General features: G+C 38.8%; 1 protein-coding gene across 1 annotated transcript; it reads left to right on the forward strand.

The window, feature by feature from the left end:
• The first annotated feature begins 500 nt into the window (after nt 1-500).
• LOC308504851 (activated RNA polymerase II transcriptional coactivator p15) lies at nt 501-1,089 on the forward strand. The gene has a single exon (XM_081066230.1). It carries the CDS (start codon nt 544-546, stop codon nt 925-927), a length of 384 nt encoding a protein of 127 aa, XP_080922356.1. The 5' UTR covers nt 501-543; the 3' UTR covers nt 928-1,089.
• Nucleotides 1,090-19,217: the final 18,128 nt, after the last annotated feature.

Here is a 19,217-nt window from a genome sequence, read left to right on the forward strand (position 1 = left end):
GGGTGTCAGTCTGTATAGCTTTTTTAAAGTGGTTTGGCAGTACACAGAAAATCCATAAGATGTGCATAACATTTGACTTAATAGCCCGTCTTTCAGGAATTTATTCCAAAGAAATAGTTATACAAAAAGCATAGTTTTCTGAACACACGAATTATGGTCTTTACTTTTATGAATAGTGAAAAATTAGAAAGGGTTGGAGTGTTCCATCTGTACAGGATTGGTAAATAAAGTAAGATATAACTATGACATGAAAACTGATGGTGCAGATCTCAGTAGTGCAGCAGCCAGTTGCCCATCCTCTCCACCACAAGCACCACCAAAATGCCCAAGAGCAAGGGAACAGGCCAGAGTGGGTCAAAGAGGCACTAAAGAAATCCCATGGGATTAGCAAAATAGTTCGCCAAAGTGTTTTTGCAAACATTGAAACTAAGCCACAAAAACTCAACAAGGAAGAATCAATCTTCAAAGTGCAAACAAATAAAAAGGAAAGAGGAGAGTCGCGAGCGAGCGAGCACTAGATTGTTAGACTGCAGGAGCGGAGCAATGCCTAAATCAAAGGAACTTGTTTCTTCAAGCTCTTCTGGCAGTGATTCTGACAGTGAAGTTGACAAAAAGTTAAAGAGGAAAAAGCAAGTTACTCCAGAAAAACCTGTAAAGAAGCAAAAAACTGGTGAAACTTCAAGAGCCCTGGCATCTTCTAAGCAGAGTAGCAGCAGCAGAGACGATAACATGTTTCAGATTGGAAAGATGAGGTACGTCAGCGTTCGAGACTTTAAAGGGAAAGTCCTAATTGACATTAGAGAATATTGGATGGATCCAGAAGGTGAAATGAAACCAGGAAGAAAAGGTATTTCTTTAAATCCTGAGCAGTGGAGCCAGCTGAAGGAACAGATTTCTGACATTGATGATGCAGTAAGAAAACTGTAAAATCAGAGCCATATAAAACCTGTACTGTTCTAGTTGTTTTAATCTGTCTTTTTACATTGGCTTTTGTTTTCTAAACGTTGTTTTCCAAGCTATTGTATATTTGGATTGCAGAAGAATTTGTAAGAATACTTTTTTTTAATGTTCATTATTAAAAATGTTCTGAATGAAAAAAAAAAAAAAAAAGGAAAGAGGAGCCCAAGGAACAAGCCAGAATGGGTCACAAAGAAATTGAAGACCGATCTGCAGAAAACAGAACAAAGAGGAGAGTCCAATCTACGATAAATATATCCCAAGTCTTCTCCGCGATTCCCATATCTCCAATATTGTTCAATTCTTTTGTAAAGGCAAGAATTTTAGAAGCTTTATAAACAATTAAGATTTTATTAACGTATTTAGATAAGTGAAATCAATAGCTTTTTCTTAAAAGCTAAAATCAGATACTGTTTATTTTTCTGCATAACCAGAAATTAGAGGAATAATGAATTAAGAAAGTCTGACATCTGTGTACCAATTACCATCCCATGGTCTGGAGGTAGGGAGGGTCATATTCTATAAGACGAAGCATAATTAAATGCAATTCACAGTCATGATCATTTACTTAGCATATCTCAACTATTTCTCTTTTTTTAACATACACTTTTTTTATCGAAATAAATTAAATTTGAACACTGTCTCAAATATTCCAAATTGATTATCTTCTATACCCATGTTGTTCTTTGGTAAAATCCTTTTCTAAGGAAACTCTTCCTTGATCTTGACTCTCCAGTTGGACTTAAGTGACATCTTTGGTATCCAGTTTATCCTACAGCTTTGCTAATATACTGCAAAAGGTTTCATTTTTTAAATATGTTGTAAGTATGATATTAAATCATGAATTAGTGAAATTGACATACCACTTGTCAATATTTGATTATAGGGGTACTTGATATCCTCTTTTTAAGAGCAATTTGCCTCCAAATTTTAACTGAAGTGATTGGGTCCTTTTTTACTAAAGGATTGCAACCACTTTTTTTTAGACTGTTAGTACTTGCATAAGAATTATGCATAGATTATTGTGTGAATAGATTCTTATGTAAAGATTTGTGTATAGGTTGCCTATACTGTCTGTAAACAGATCAGACAGAAACAAATAAAACCTCAATTATAAAAAAAAAAAGATGGTACGTATATACTGCATTTCATTGACTCTAAGACCTATATTTTTCACATGGGTCCTGCTGTTCTCCTAGTTGCTTGGGCATGCATGAACTCCAGCAAAGCTTTTATACAGTTGTCATTTCAAAATGAGTTATGCACTTTATTGGTACTACACTCATTAAGTTTACCTGTTATTTAAAATGTGTTTCAAAAGATTTCACCATAACCAGACCTGAGACAAAATCGTGTAATGTATGCAGAAATATATGGAAACAAAAAAGCAGGGCATGAATTTAATATTAATGAACCAAATAACTTTCATTGGAAGAATGACCACAATCTCATATTTTTTGAAGAAGAAACAATGAAGAACTTAGTGGGACCCAAGAAAAAAGATACCCAGAAGTAAAGATAAGAAAACGCAAAATGATTGCCATGCAATGCAGCTGAAGTGTGGAGAAACTGGCAAATCAGAATAGATTAAGGAAATTTCAAAGCATTTAGAAGCTGGTTATACCAGACAGAGAAAGACAAATACCATATGATCTCCCTTATATGTGGAATCTAAGAAAGCAAAACAGACCAAAAAAAAAAAAAAAAAAAAACAAACTCATAGATACAAAGAACAGATTGGTGGTTGCCAGAGGTGACTGGCAGATGTTGGGAGAAATGGTTGAAGGGGTCAAAAGGTACAAACTTCCTGTTATAAAATAAAGTCTTGGGGATGTAATGTACAGCCTGGTGACTATAGTTAACAATACTGTATTGTTAAATTGAAAGTTGCTAACAGAGTAGATCTTAAAAGTCCTCATCACAAGAAAAAGAATTGTAACTATGTGTAGTGATGGATGTTAACCACATATATTGTGGTGATCATTTCAAAATACATACAAATAACGAATCATGTTTTGTGCACATTTCTCTAAGTGTGCCACACTTTAATATCCGTTTCTTAAAATATCATTATATAACACAGTTTTTATAGTGTGGATCTCCTTTTTGCAACTGGGTGTAGGTGTGCATGCCCTCTCCCATTGGTGCACACATACTTATATATGTAGGCACAGAATCCTAAATGTCAACAGGAATTATGGAGAAACAGGTGACTTTTATTTTCTTCGTTATGCTTTTCCATGTCTGAATATTGTTTACAGCAAGCACATTCTTTCTTCTATATCAGAATAAAAAGACAGAAAGACCTATTCCCATTTTTAAAACACATGTATATAAAACAAAACCTGCATATTCTTTGAATAGCAATTGCTCTTCACAGAATTGCGGTACAGAAAAAAATTAAAGATGTGTACAGCAACTTAGCTATTAGAATGCTCTTCACATTTTCATGTCTTCTACCCAGTATTGTCATTTCTGAGAATCTAGCCTGAAAAATTATTCGATGTGGACAAATATTTATACACAAGGTTTTTCATCATAGTGTTTTGTAAAATATGAAATATTTTCAATAACATTGGGATAGTTAGATAAATTATTGTACATTCATATGATGAATGTAGCCACAAATATGGGAGTAGCTTTTGAAGAAAATGGGATGACATAGGAGATGTTTATTAGCACTGTCAAATGAAAAAGTATAATACAAAACTCTAAATGCAGTATAAACCACATTTTGCAAAACACGCAGAAAATAAATATATATGCAAATAAAAAAGGAAGAAACACATGCAAATGTTTATAGTACTTATTCCTAACTGTGAAATTATAATATTTAGAATTATCCTTTGTATACTTTTCTGAATTTTTCCAAATTCTCTAAAATGAGTATTATATAGTCTGTAGTTTTTAGAAAGTCACTTTTTAAAACACTGCAGTCACAAACACTTATCCAGAGAGCAAACTCCCAAACCAAAACAAAATTCTAATTCTAAAAAGAAGCTCAGAAGATGCCCCAGGCCCTGCTTGGCAGCTCTTGTACTCACTATAATTGAACAACCACCTGTTACTTAAAACCTGTTGGGTTCATTTGAATGTAGTCCTATTACACCAGCTTATCTCATTTCCTTGCCCAAAATAAATTATAAATACTGATGGAGGCACACAGAGGGAAGTAGTTGTCAAGAGACATAACAATTAATGTAAAAGTGAGGCAGGAGAGAGAAAAAAAATACTAGGCATTGTAATAATGTAGACTTGTTTAGTCATAGGGCATAGAAACCTATAGACCTGAGGACAACAGTGAATAAAAACAATCTATATCCATACGCAGAATGTAATTCAAGTAATTAAAAAATTTTATATATAGCACTCTTCTACTAAAAACCCTCAAGTTAACACAATTCCATAGAAATGAGCAAAGTCATAAAAGCTAGATCAAAGAGTTTTTAAAATTCTTTTGATTGCACAAGTATTTATTTTTTATAGATTAATATTGTACTACTATATTTACATAGTTATAGAAAGAGAGAAACATACACCCAAAATGTAATTTTTAAAGAATCAGAGTTTAAAATATTTGTTTTGCACCCCAAAGGGATTCTTTTATGCATCAATTTGGTTCAGAATTCAGCAAGTTAATGTCTATCATTTTATTTTTTACTCACATTTTTAGTTAGTGAACACTTTATTAAAACACAAGATAAGTTCAGAGAATTATTTTATTCATATTTTAACTCAGAATTTCCCTATTAAAAAAAGGGAGGTGGTGGAAAGCACCACCTAGCCAGCAGTTTGTCACCTTATAATTCTTCTGGCAATCTTACAGGAGAGTAGGACAGACCATATCCCTACTTTAATACTATTGGATGATTAAATCAGGCAACATTTTGATACATAATCATTCCTTTACCTGATATACTCACTATCTATTAAGAAAAATAAAAAGAAGAATAGGTCATTTGTATATCTACCCTGTTACACTTTTAGTGGTCTTTACTTTTCTGTCTGTTCATGTCTTCTAGTCACAAATTTTTCTCAATGTAACTAACTACGATTTGGGACAAAGATAAACAATTCTGTAATAATAATAATAACAATAATAAACATATAGATGTATATATACATAGTGAATTATGCTAATATGCTAACACGTGAGTCTTATATTCCATTGTAAAAACATTTAAACTTAGAAGTGGGAGAGATCCAAGATGGTGGAGTAAATAAACATTGTGTTTGTGTCCTTCCATGGACACATTAAAATTACAACTAAATTATAGAATAATCAACCTGGTGAACCATCTGAAGTCTAGCCAAACAGAAGTCCTATAACTAAAAATATAAAGAAGCCACGTCAAGACTGGCAGAAGGGGCAGAGAGGCGGAACAGGCCCCAAATCTCCCTGTGATTGTTAAGAATCAGGAGAGATATCTTGGTTGCAAAGGTTCCTCCTGGAGAAGCAAAGGACCCCAAACCCCCATATCAGGCTCCCCACCTGGAGTACTGGTGCCAGGAAGAGGAGCCCCCACAGCATCTGGCTGTGAGAAACAATGGGGATTCTGACCATGCAGTTGGGAAGGAAGGATGCAGAAAACCCAAACGTCCTTTTAAACGGCCCACTCACAGACTCACTTGCTCACAAGCACTCACCTTGGCTTCCAGCGGAGGGACGGTGATTCAGGGGTCCTCAGAGACATACAGGGGGCAGACTGAAGTCTGTGGCTGCAAGCCAAGGCCTGGAGGACAATCGCCATTTTCTCTGTGTGGGGTCCTTCTCCCGTGCAGCTGGCAGGCAGGCACCATCTTTCATGTGTTGAGCCCGCCCCCATAGGCCAAATCTGAATCTGATTGGCCTGGTGAGCTCCACTGCCCTGTCCTGCTGACTCATTGGGATCCCGCCCCATACAACTCAGGCACCTCCAGAGGCATGTTCTCTGTGAGCAACCAGCCCAGCCCATATTGCTATCTATCGTGTAAAACTATGAGTCTGCCAGACCAGAAAACGCTAGAGGAGTTCATTACCACCAAAACAGTATCATAAGGAATCTTAGAAGGACTTTTTTAAGACAGAAAAGAAAAAACATCAAAATTATGAATAACAAAATGGCAATAGCTACGTATCCATCAACAATTACTTTCAATGTAAATGGATTAAATGCTCTGATCAAAAGACATAGGAGGGTTGAATGAATAAGAAAACAAAACCCTTACAGATGCTGCCTATAAGAGACTCATTTCAGATCAAAAGACACACACAGACTGAAAGTAAAGTGATGGAAAAAGATATTTCATGAAAATGGAACAACAACAAAAAAAAAACTGGAGTAGCAATACTTATGCCAGACAAAATAGACTTTGAAACAAAGCCTATAACGAGAGACAGTGAAGTACCCCATAATTCCACTTCTGAGTATTTATCTAAAGAAACCCAAAACACTACTTCAAAGGGACCTGTGCATCCATATGTTCATTGCAGCCTTGTTTACAATGGCCAATATGTGGAGGCAGCTTGGGTGTCCATCAATGGAGGAATGGATGAAGAGGAAGTGTACATATATACAGTGGAATATTGATCATGAAATGAGTGCCCACACTCGGCCCTCCATTCCTGAAGTGCATCACTCTTACACACTGCAGGAAATCTCAAAGCCTGGGTGCCTGGTTCTGAAATTCAGGCTGTATGTTGTGGGCACACCCCTGAGACAACCGACTAGCAAGTTGGAAACAGTTGGCTGCCTGACTACTTCAGATCCCTCTGTATTCTGTGAAGATGTAAATCAACAGAACACATGCCTGAAAGCATGACCAATCCAAAAAAAAAAAATTTAGCCTGAAAAAATGGAGACGCTTGTCTTTAACATACTAAACTTTAATTTTCTCAAGTTAGTAAAGGTGATAAGGCAGAAACATCAAAAAAGCATTCAAATAATGGATTGGGACAACAAGAAAATTCACTTCACCTGAGCCAATATTTATTGAGAATCTTCTTGGTCAGGCCCTGCAGATGCAAAGGAGGGTAGGACTGGAATTTTAAGTAGTTGATAATTGGAACTTCTATTAAATATGACAGGATGAACACCTGTCTTCCCTCCCCAAACTCCTCTAAAACGATTGTAAAATAATTTTTCAAAAAAGAAGAAATAGTTTAAACCCATCATCTCAGCTTACCGTCCTCCTGGCTGTCAGTGAATGACCTCTCATCACATTCCATGAAAAACCTGAAGCAATCAGGAAAACCTCCCCCAAACTGCCATCACCACATTTATGCCTTCCAATTGCTACAGCATCCACACCTATGTGCTCTTCCTTCTTGTTACCGAGAATGAGCTCAGCATGGGTCCCTAAGGCCAGATCCCTGTTATCAAGTCCCCATGCTGCGAACTAGTTCAGAGAACCTCTTCACAATTCTCACCCATCCTATGTCATCCTGTTTCCTCTCTATTGGGCCATCCCATCAGCATAGTTGGTATTCTCCTTTCTCCTCCTGCTCCTTCCCTATGTCTCCATCCAAAAGGGCTGCAAAACCATCTTACATACTATTTTATTCCAATTCCTCTCCATTTTAAGGCTCACTCCAGTCAAGTTTTCCACCCCACAATCTTAGCATGCTTACGAATGACGTCCATGTTGCCAACCCCAGTAGCCAATTTTCTCCTTTCCTTACTTGGCATGATTTTTCACTCCCTCTAATTTGATTACTTCCTTCCCTTTGTTTCTCCAACACCACACTCTTCTGACTTTTCCAGCTCACTGGCGACATCACCCCATATTTAATCCTCTGTTCTCTCTTCCTATTCAGGGGCAATGTGGAAGCCACATGTTGAGGATGGTGAGTGACATCAAGAGATGGAAGGAGCTTGAGTTCCTGAATGTGTGGAGAACAACCTCTTGCCTCTCCTGATAAGCTAAATTGGAAAATAAATAAACCTTTATTGTGTGAATCCAGCATGATGTTAAAAGTTGTTTATTATAGCAGCTAGCATCCTTTAGCCTGACTATACACTCAACTACTGTAATAGGAACACAATGAAAAACCTGATAAGCCAAGAAATAGGCATTGAAGCAAATTATTTAGATATATGAATGTATATAGCAAAAGAAGCAGGTAAAAGAGGTGAAAGTGGTACATCTGAGGAGTGGAACTAGGAGTAGCGTAGGTGACTGCTGATTTTTATTATAAGCTTAACCGTAATACTCAACTTTCAACTCTATGTATGCATAAACTAAATTAAAATATAGATTATTGATCTAAAAGAAGTTGACAAGCTTCTAGGAGATAATGAGCATAGATAATTACAGAGTACATTTGTAAAAATCCAAAGTGAAGCATGATGTGTTATCAGTGAAACATCAAAACGCTCTTAAGATGGATCAAGTACATTTGAGTACAATAAAATTTGTGCTCAATTTGTTTCAGTTTTTCTGTTGTAGATTTTAGATAAGATGGCTTCCCAGAGGGTAAAAAACTTGGGAGTATTTTCTTTTCTTTCTTTTTTGGAAGAGTGTAAGAGGAAGATATTTTAAATAGTAAGTATAAGAAGGCCCCAAATCAGGGCTCTGCTAGCACATACTATTTTTTTGTGCAAATTTTTTTACAGTACTCTTTCCTCAAGATGCTTTCATTGGTTGGAAAATTGCCTTTGGTATATTTATCTTGTTAGAATGAGACACTTTACTGACATCTAGTGGATAAGCATCATAATAAATATTCAAGTTGAGATATTAATACCTGCACAGTGAATTGTTTTCCTTAGGTGCGCAATTTGTCCCATGTACGACTGGAACAACTCATGCTTTGGATGTCGTCGTTCCTAAAACTACTGCTGACTGCCCCAGCTTTGTGGACCCTTGCCCTTTAATTGATCCTACCTTCCTTGCTCCTCTCCTCTTTTCCGTTCTCTCCTTTTCTTTCTCTCTGGCCCTCCTGTTTAAGAGCAGCTCTCCCCTCCAAAATATCTCCGACTTCTTATGCAGAGCAAAAGCCATGGTTTCAGCAGACACCTAGACCTTTAGAGCTTCACCTTCTACCCAGATATCTATCTAAAACTAAGATGCAAACCCAGAGCTACAGTTAATAAAACATTTTCCCTATAGTTATTGTACTCCTATTACTATATTACTATGTTACTGTGTTACTATGTTATTACTGTTACTATGACATAAATGATATCATACAGAATTTGTCTTTCTCTGTCTGACTTATTTTACTTAGCATAATGCCCTCAATTTTCATCTGTGTTGTTTGAAATAGTAGTATTTCCTTCTGTTTTATGACTGAATAATATTCCATTACACACACACACACACACACACACAGGGTGTCAAAAAATATATACACACATTTTAAGGAAGGAAAACTGTATTAAAATTGTAATGTTCAATACATACCAATAAAAAAAGATGAATACAAGTCACATACGACTTCCGCAATTACAAGAGGTGTTCAAAGTGGTTACCATCAGCGTCTAGACACTTTTGATTATGGTGAACTACTGCTTGAGCAACATTGACCAAAGTGTCCACTTGTATTCATTTTTTTTAGCACCCCCGGTATGTAGATAAATATATAGATAAATACAGAAACAGATATAGATATAGATAGATATATAAATAAAGAAGATATTAAATTATATCTATATATATAAATATATATTGAGATTATATCTATATGTATTATGAGATTATATTTGTATGTATATTATCTATTGTGTGATTATATCTATATTATATTGTGAGATTATATCTATAACACCTGTCCACCTCTAAGGACAACATACCCAAAGGGTAGAGTGGGCAGGCATCAGAGCCCTGCTAAAGTGAATCCTGCTCTATAGGGTCACCACTGCCCAGCAACTCCTCCACTGCAGTCACAGTGAGTCCTCACAGCCAGTCAGCTCAAGGGTCACTCCCTCTATTGACAAGCAAACAGCAACCAAGGCTCAACTACAACAGGAAGGCATACACAATCCACACAAGGGAAACACCTAGAGCACCGGTTCTGGTGGCCAGGGAGACTGCACTAGTGGACTCCAGAGCACACGTACTACATAAGACCACTCTACTAAGACCAGGAGACATAGCTGTCCTACCTAATACATAAAAATAAACACAGGGAGGCAGCCAAAATGGGGAGACAAAGAAACATGTCCCAAATGAAAGAACAGAACAAAGCTCCAGAAAAAGAACTAAGCAAAATGGAGACAAGCAATTTACCAGATGCAGAGTTTCAAACACTAGTTATAAGCATGCTCAATGATCTCAGGAAGAACTTCAACAAAGAGATAAGAAACATAAAAATGGAGATAAAAAAACATAACAAAGTATCAGTCAGAAATAAAGACTACAATAACTGAAATGAAGAATATATTAGAGACAATCAACATTAGATTAGGTGAAGCAGAGGATCAAATCAGCAATTTAGAAGATAAAGTAGCAGAAAAGACCTAATCAGAACAACAAAAAGAAAAAAGAATCAAAAAGTGAGGAGAGTTTAAGGAGCCTCTGGGACAACACCACACATACCATCATTCCCATTATAGGGGTACCAGAAGGAGAAGAGAGAGAGCAAGGAATTGAAAATCAATTTGAAGAAATAATGATGGAAAACTTCACTAACCTGGCAAAAGAAATAGACATGGAAGCCCAGAAAGTTCAGAAAGTCCCAAACAAGATGAGCCCAATGAACACTAAAAGGCCCACACCAAGACACATCATAATTAAAATATCAAAGTTTAAAGACAAAGAAAGAATCTTTAAAAGCAGCAAGATAAAAAGTTACCTACAAGGGAGCTCAAATAAGACTTATCAGCTGATTTCTCAATAGAAACTTTGCAGGCCAGAAGGGATATGCACAATGTATTCAAAGTGATGAAAAGCAAGGACCTACAACAACGATTACTCCACCCAGAAAAGCTATCATTTAGAATCAAAGAACAGAGAAAAAGCTTCCCAGACAAGAAAAAAATAAAGGAGGTCATCACATCAAACTAGTAGAAATGTTAGAGGGCCTACAAGAAGAAGGAGAAAGAGAAGAAGGAAAAAGATGTTAAAATATGAATAATAAAATGGCAATAACTACATCTCTATCAACAATTGCTTTAAATTTAAATAGATTAAATGCTCCAATCAAAAGATAGGTGGGCTGAATGAATAATAAAACAAGACCCTTACATATGCTGCCGACAGGAGACATACTTCAGATCGAAAGACATAGACTGAAAGTAAAAATATGGAAAAAATATTTCATAAAAATGGAAACAAACAAACAAACAAAAAACTGGGGTAGCAATACTTACACCAAACAAAATAGACTTTAAAACAAAGGCTATAAGAAGGACCCAGTAATCCTACTTCTGGATATTTATCTGAAGGAACCCAAAATGCTACTTCGAGGTGACTTGTGCACCCATATGTAAATTGCAGCATTATTTACAATGACCAAGATGTGGGGGCAGCCTGGGTGTCTGTCGATGGATGAATGGATAAAGAGTAGGCGGTACATATATACAACGGGATATTGCTTGACCATGGAAGGGAATGGGTTCTTGCCATCTGCATCGGCATTGATGGACCTGGTAGGTGTTGTGCTGATTGGAGTGTCAGAGAAAAACAAATACAATGTGATTTTGTTCTTGTATGTGGAATCTAAAGAACAAAATAAACAAACAAACAAAACAGAAACAAACTCATAGATACAGAGAACATTTTAATGGTTGCCAGATGGGAGGAGGGTGGGTGAAAAAGGGGAAGAGATTAAGAAGTACAAATTGGTCGTTACAAAGTAGTCATGGGGATGTAAAGCATAGGGAATATAGTCAATAATATGGTAGTAACTGTATGGTGTCAGATGGGTACTAGATTTATTGGGGTGATAGATGGGAGGGAGTTGGGGGCAGGGTGAAAAAGGGGAAGGGATTAAGAAGTCATGGAGATATAAAGAAAGCACAAGAAATATAGTCAATAATATGGTAATAACTATGTATAGTGCCAGGTGTGTACTAGACTAGTCAAGGATCAGTTCTTAAATTATATAAATGTCTAACCACTATGCTGTACACCTAAAATTAATATAAAATAATATTGAATGGCAACTGTAATTGAAAAATTTTAAAAGTGGGGAAAAGATGAAGAGGAATAAGAGGTCCAAATTTCCAGGTATAAAACAAATAAGTCATGGGGATGTAATGTACAGCATAGGGAATAGAGTCAATAATATTGTGAGAGTGTGTGAAGGTGTCAGATGGTTGCTGGACTTACCATGGTGATCACTTCTTTAGGTATATAAATGTGAATAACTATGATGTACACCTGAAACTAATATAACATTGTGTGCCAGCTATATTTTAATTAAAAAAAACTCTTTAAAAAAAAAAACTCTTTTTAAAAAGAAAAAGAAAGAAAGGTTTGCTCCAGACCTAAGATTAGAAATTACATTATTGTTCTGATAGTTGTGCCTGAAGATTAGAGTTAACACTAAAATGTATGATATTCATATTTTTTATTTTGTAAACCTTAATTTACCTTTTATATTTATACCTGTATATATAATATTTTAAGTTTTTTCCCCCCTCTCTGGTTCAGCTATGCTTTTGATTAACACCATTATTTCATGTAATTTGTTATCTACCCACCAAGAACCCCTTTGAAGGAAAATCACTCTACCCACAGCTCCTGCCACCTAAGTTTAGAGCACTTTACCCCCTGGTCTTTGCAGATTGGGCTAGGAATAAACACCTAATTTAAGGGCACCCAGTCCATAAACCTGCCAGCAAATATAACATGGCCTAGCCTAACAGGAACTGAACTGAGCAAACTTTGTTTCTCTGGAATTCAAATTGGTAATATCTGAAATACTGATAGTCATGTGAAAACTAAAGTTATTTGGGAGCATAAATTATATGTAAGCAGAGCAAGCTTACCCACAGGTGGCATGGAACAAATCACGCACGAGTAGTTCAGAATTTACAGTTTCACCAGAGACAGAGAGAAAATTACCAACAGAGACATTGCCTCTGGGAAAATTTTGGTAAATATTGAATAGTCTAGTCTCTGCACAAGTGGACATCCTATCTCCAAATCCCATCCCGGTGGGACCTTGTCAGCTAATTCACTGCCCTACCAATCAAATCATCCAAGGAGCATTACCTTCTCACAGAAAGGCCCTGAAGAAGCTCCAATGCAAACAGAATCAACATCTCAGCAACAGTGGTTTCAGGGGAACTTCACAGAAGACAAAACTGCTCAAATAAAAATGGACGATGAAGCTGATGTTCAGGAAATCTGTCCCTTTGGAAGGATATCGGGATAAGGGAACATTGAAATAGTCCCTAAGGTGACAGACAAGGAAATGGAAACTAAGTGGAAAGACGGGGTGGAAGCTACAGTATGAAGTTAGCTGGATGAGAGGCGAGCTTCCTAAAAAGTGTGAAATGCAAGCACATCCGTATATCTTGAGCAAGTATTTGAGACACCTGAGGGAGTCATTCTTGTGGAGCTTTCTGAGGAGGGAGAATTCAAAAGAAATTCTGAGAGTGAGTCCAGGCAGATCGTTCCAAGCTTGTTTGTATTGGCTAGAGCATATCTTCACAGTGTACACAGATCTGAAACTGGAGAGCACAATGGTTTAAAGCAGCTTTATGATGCTAACAACTTCAACATACAGGTAATTTAGGCTGAGCTGTGGAATAGCCATGCTGTGCCTTACATGTGGAAACCCTGCGCTAAAAATGCCCATGGCCACAGCCAGCAGTGTGACATCGGGGCATAAGGATGTGTCATTATGTGGGAACCACCTTTCATTCCTTTCACGGTAAGCTCAGAAGAGAAAGTTTTGAATTAATAAAAACGAATGAACTACCTTTCAAGATCCACTTTGAGATTCTTTAAGTGGTTGTGATAAAAGCATTTCCAAACAAGTTATAAAAGTAAATCTTGCTCCCAGAATCACAGCTGAGGAGCTGCTAGATAACCAGTGGTTAGCAGGCAATACACTTTCTCTGGCAAGATCAACCAATGTGCTAGCAATGACTTCAGAATGGAAAAACAACTCAGGGACTGGCGAAGAAAACACAGCGGGCCAAAAGAAGCGCAATTGCTCCATTCGAGGACAGTGGAGAGGTTAGCAGCCCAGGAGAAGTGTCGCTGGTTGATCAGACTTCAATTGAAGAGGAGGAAAACCAGCCCTCAGCCTGTAAAAATATATCTCCTACGACGAGTAAGAAGGCAAAATGGACAGTTTAGACATGTTCTCTTCAAGCTCCACATCTACCAAATGGTTTCCAGTTGGGTTCGGGGAAGAAACAAAGAAACCCCCTGTGACCTCACGCCAAGGAGTGCCAACCACAGGCACTAGTAAATCCAATGCTTTGTGTAGAACTGAAAAGTTAGCTTCTTCCCACGCTGACCAGTACGAGAACAGGCTGCTCTTCCACGTGCTAAAGTAAGGGGTGGGGGCTAGGGGAAAAGGGGACTATGCTGAGCCTATTAGTGCCACTGAACCCTACATCTGCCTACATCAGCTTTAAATTGAAACAGGTATCTCCAAAGCAGGACAGCCACCAACAGGCTTGGTGGCGGGCTGTGGGTGGAATCCAGGTAAGCTAGATATAAGAGTTGCCTAGACAGGTAAGAAGCCCTGACAGCAGCCTGTTGGCAAGGCTTCAGGGTACACTTGCTAAGTTTTACGTGTATTTACTTTATTTTATATTTAGTCACAATTTTTATAGGGGAAGACAAGAGGCCAACTCTGATCAGGAAAGTCCCAGATAAGGTGTACTTTGCACTAGAAGACTGATAGGAAATTGTTAATAACCTCACCAGAGACAATAGAGGAAAGTACTTTGGGCACTCACACGTGTTCTCATGGCTTTGGGTTGCTAGAGATTGCTCAAAACAACTTATTGTAAACTTCAAAAAATAGAGTATATAACTACTGGCTGGTAACCTGCTGCTAAATTTCCCTTATAATAATTGAATTAATAAAAGGTGTATGTTAGCTGTGTCTCCCCCCCGCCCCAAATAAATGAATTCTGCAAGAGTGTGGTGAGAATCACTGCTGGTGGTAATATAAATCTGGAGACATTTTCTGAAAAGTAATGAAACATGTAGCGTGACGTGCTGTCATGACAGCAGAAATTCTGTGTTCAGATCAGCTGAAAGGAGTAGCTGCTTGATAAATGCCATTTCCATTTCTCTCTTTCCTCTGGTGGTGCCCCATCTCTTCGCCATCTGTGTTCCTTTGCTGAAGTCCCAGGTAGATACGTTATTATTTAGACTTGGTACCATGTGACATGCACTTTGAGATCATTTTTAAACAAAGAGTCTGAGGCCAAGAGGCCTGCTGCAACCAGCCCACAAGACATTACAACCATGATACCCTCACCTTGTTAGCTTTGTATTCTGATCAAATATGTCAAGAAGGAGATAGAAAATGCACCAGTATCATCAGTTGTGTACTAAGAACTGTTGCATGGGTGATATTAATCCACACAGCAACCAGCTAAAATAAGCATTATTAACTCCACTGTGTAGATGAGGAACCTGCAGCCCAGGGGACGTAAGTGGCTCCCACACAGAAGTCAGAGGTAGACTCAGAATTTAAACCCAGGTCTCTTGACTCTGAGATTTATCCAGGGTCTTTCTTCCACCATGCCATCCCCAAAGACTCCTGATTCCATTTCTGTCCCAGCTGACCCTACAGGCTCTGGTGTGATGTTACAGAAAGGGCAGTGGCCTCTCTTCATCTTTCATCAGATACTCAATGAGCACCTTCTATGTGCAGGCATCATGCTAGGTTCTGGGAACAGAGGTCAACAAGCCAAAGCCCCTGCTCAGCACACAGACTTAGGTTTCAGTTGGGGGGTCATCTAGTGGGGAACAAGGAAATGTGATGCATCTGGGGTCAGACGGCTGGAGAATCCAAGGAGAATGTATTGGAAATGAGACCTGGAAGTGCCAACCTGCAAAGATCTCAGGGTGGCAGAAGAAAAGCAGAAAGAGCAAAGGATTGGGGTGGGTGGGGAGAAACAAGGAGTCATCGAGGACTGGAAAGAAGGCCAGCATTGCTGGAGCAGAGGGAAGAATGAGTGGTGTGAGGGAGGGAGGCAGGAGGTAAGCTTTGTGGGCCGCAGCTGGTCTGTATTCTAACGTGTGGTGGAAAACCATTCTAGCAGGGAAATGACACCATCAGATTCATATTTTTTAAGACTACTCTGGTTTACGTGTGGATAATGAAGTGAGAACAGTGAGACCAGGGAGAGGCCTATTATAGTACTTCCGGAGAGCGGATGGCAGCCTGGTCAAAGCAGAAGCAGCAAAGATGCAGGCAAGCTGACCGTTTTGACACCTATTTGTGAGGTAGCAGAGTCAAGATGCTAATGAATTGAGTCTGTGACTATTGGGAGTGAGGGCAGGGGTAGGGCAAGAAGGACTTTGAACAAGGTCTGTGATGAGGCCATTAACGGAAGTGGGGTGGCCTAGGGTAGAAACAGATTGGAAGCTGGAGATCGAGAATTCTGTTCTGGCCATGGCAAGTTTGAGAAGCTGGTCAGATATCCAAAGGAATGTAAGCAGGCAGTTAAACTGGCCTTTTGCTCCATGGAGTAGTCAGGGTTGGATTGGATCAACCAGGAAGTGAGTATAGAAAGTTGGAGCAATACTCTCTCTTAAGGATAGTCTGCGTTGGGATTAAATAAAGTGAGGGCAGACTTCTGTGCCAATGTCAGGGATCATCACTTAGTTGCAAATACCACCCAACTATTCCTGCTTCTCAGCAGTAAGATGGCTGGTGAAGAATTTCCATCGTGGAAAAGCTCTCCTGTGGTGAAGAAAATGGAAGAGGTACTGGAATGAGCTCAACCCTCCCTCCAAGACCAGCTGGTTTCTCTAAGCCTTAGCCTCATTTCAATGACCCTGGGACAATTGAAAACAACCTGGTTTTCTTCCCCTTCCTGCTCTCATTTCTGTGAAGCACATCACCACGGCATCGAATACGTAGCACAACAGAGGCCACCATGTTGCTGAGATGCTCCTGTTGCCCTTGGCAATGGCCTGAGAAGTTCGAATAATGCCGGTGCTTCCCTTTCCTCACACTCAATAGGCACGTTTTTCTTCATGGAGAATTTAACATAAGGAAGGTTTCATTTTGTAATTGCCAGATGTTCTGCTATCAATGAGGAAGACAAATTCTTTTTATTTTCTTTGTGTTCATGTTACACACACACACACACACACACACACACACACACACACATTTTCCCATCTAGCTGCAAAGCAGAGAACATTTTTTCTTTGATTTTCATCTTTCCTCTTCCTTTGAATGTAGACCAAGGATGGAAAATTTCCCGTCAAAGGAATAATTCCTCCCAAAGCTGTGATGCAAATGAAGAGTGGTGGTAATGACATATACCAGGCCATGCTGGACGTTCATCATTGTCACCCGGGGTGGGGAGGCGAGAATGCTGGCTAGGAGGCCAGCCACCTGGATTTGACTGACACCTCCACAACTTGTTCCGCCTTTCAGCTGACTTGGGCTTCTTCTCCCAATGAAAAGGATGGAGGCATTCATTTTCTCCCCAGGGAAAGGGGGTGTGAGAATTTACTGTGTATGGTTGTATGGTCTGCGTCGCTCTAAGTTGGAAAATGTAGGAATGGAAGTATGAAGTATGTGCTTTCGGAAAGAGCCTTCTTTGATCTCATTTGGTGATTAAGTAAATCAATATCATTCACTCAATACAAGTATTCCCTACTCTCTCCCTCAAAAACACTATACACAGTACATGAGACACACACATGTACTTCTTATATACAATTATACACAAGGAGGCTGTAGGTTGCATGTATATTAAACATCTAGAAATCTTTTCTGAACTCGTACCCTGTGCCGGGGTCTATGCTAAGTGCTATAGATTCAAAAATGAACAATGCACAAAATATTTTTTTCTTATGGAAGTAACTATCCAGTAATGGATACAGATTTCTAACCATCTCAGCCTACTTATCAAGTACAAGATTGGGCACTTTTTTTTCAGATTTAGAGAACAGTCAGAGGAGGGACAGAGCACATTACCGAGCCGAAGATAGGTAGGCTGAAAGATATCCACCAATGCCTATGAATATGTTACCGTACTGGCCAAAGGGGCTTTGGAGATGTTATTAAATTAAGGACCTTGATATGGGGAGATTAGCCAGCATTATCCAGGTGGGCCCAGTGTACTCACAAGGGTCCTTATAAGAGGACAGCAAGAGGATCAGAGTGAGAAAAAGGAGCTGTGACCACAGAAGCAAAAGTTGGAATGATGAATTTGAAGATGGAGGGATGGGCAAGCTGAGGAATATGGGTGTTCTCTAGAAGAAAGGAACTCAGCCCTACATACATCTTCAGTTTAGTCTTCTGACCTCCAAAACTGACAGAGAATAATTTTGTGTTGTTTTAAGTCACTAAATTTGTGGTAATTGCTTATGGCAGCAATAGATAGGGAACTAATGCAGAAGGTTAGGGAGGGATTCCTGGACGAGATCAGATTTAGGTTTGAAAACTAAGTAGAACGCTTCAGGAAGCCAATGCAGGAGTAACAGGTTGGAGCAGCCAGACAGGGACCATCTCAGCAATGAACGGAAGTGTAAAAGCATGCATGTCACAGAGGCTTTGCTTTAATTTTTAATTTTGTTCTGAGGGTAGAGCAGAGGGGAGGGGAGGAGGAGGAGATACCAAGCGGATTGTGGAAGACACTGAACAGGGAATATCAATTATCTATGGCCACAATGGTGCTGTATAACAAACCACTCCAAAACTGTGGCTTCAAACACCATCCCATTTATCATTTCTCACAAATCACTGGGTCACCTGGAGGTTCTGCTGACCTGAGCAGACTTGGCTGATTTAGCTGGACTTCCTTATGCATCAGCAGTCAGACAGTGTATTGGCTGTAGGCTGGTTGGCACAGGTTGGCCTCAGTGGGGTGGTCTTGGCTCTTCTCCACATCTCTCACATCCTGGGAAGCATGAAAATTTGGGACTATTAATGTAATCAATCTAACACATGAGGAATTGAGAATTTTGGTTTAGATTCATTAGATGATTAGAAGTCAGCTGGTTTGTTTTTTTTGTTTTGTTTTGTTTTGTTTTTAAGGAGGGCACAGCTCACAGTGGCCCGTGCAGGGATCGAACAGGCAACCTTGGTGTTATGAGCACCACATTCTAACCAACTGAGCTAACCGGTCGCCTCATAGTCCGCAGATTTTTAAATAGGGAGTATAATGATTTAA

Source organism: Rhinolophus hipposideros (assembly GCF_964194185.1).
Source record: "Rhinolophus hipposideros genome assembly, chromosome: 11".
In the NCBI taxonomy this organism is placed as follows: Eukaryota; Metazoa; Chordata; class Mammalia; order Chiroptera; family Rhinolophidae; genus Rhinolophus; species Rhinolophus hipposideros.

Coding starts and splice junctions, on each gene's coding strand:
- LOC308504851 (XM_081066230.1), top strand. CDS start 544: ATGCCTAAATCAAAGGAACTTGTTTCTTCAAGCTCTTCTGGCAGTGAT.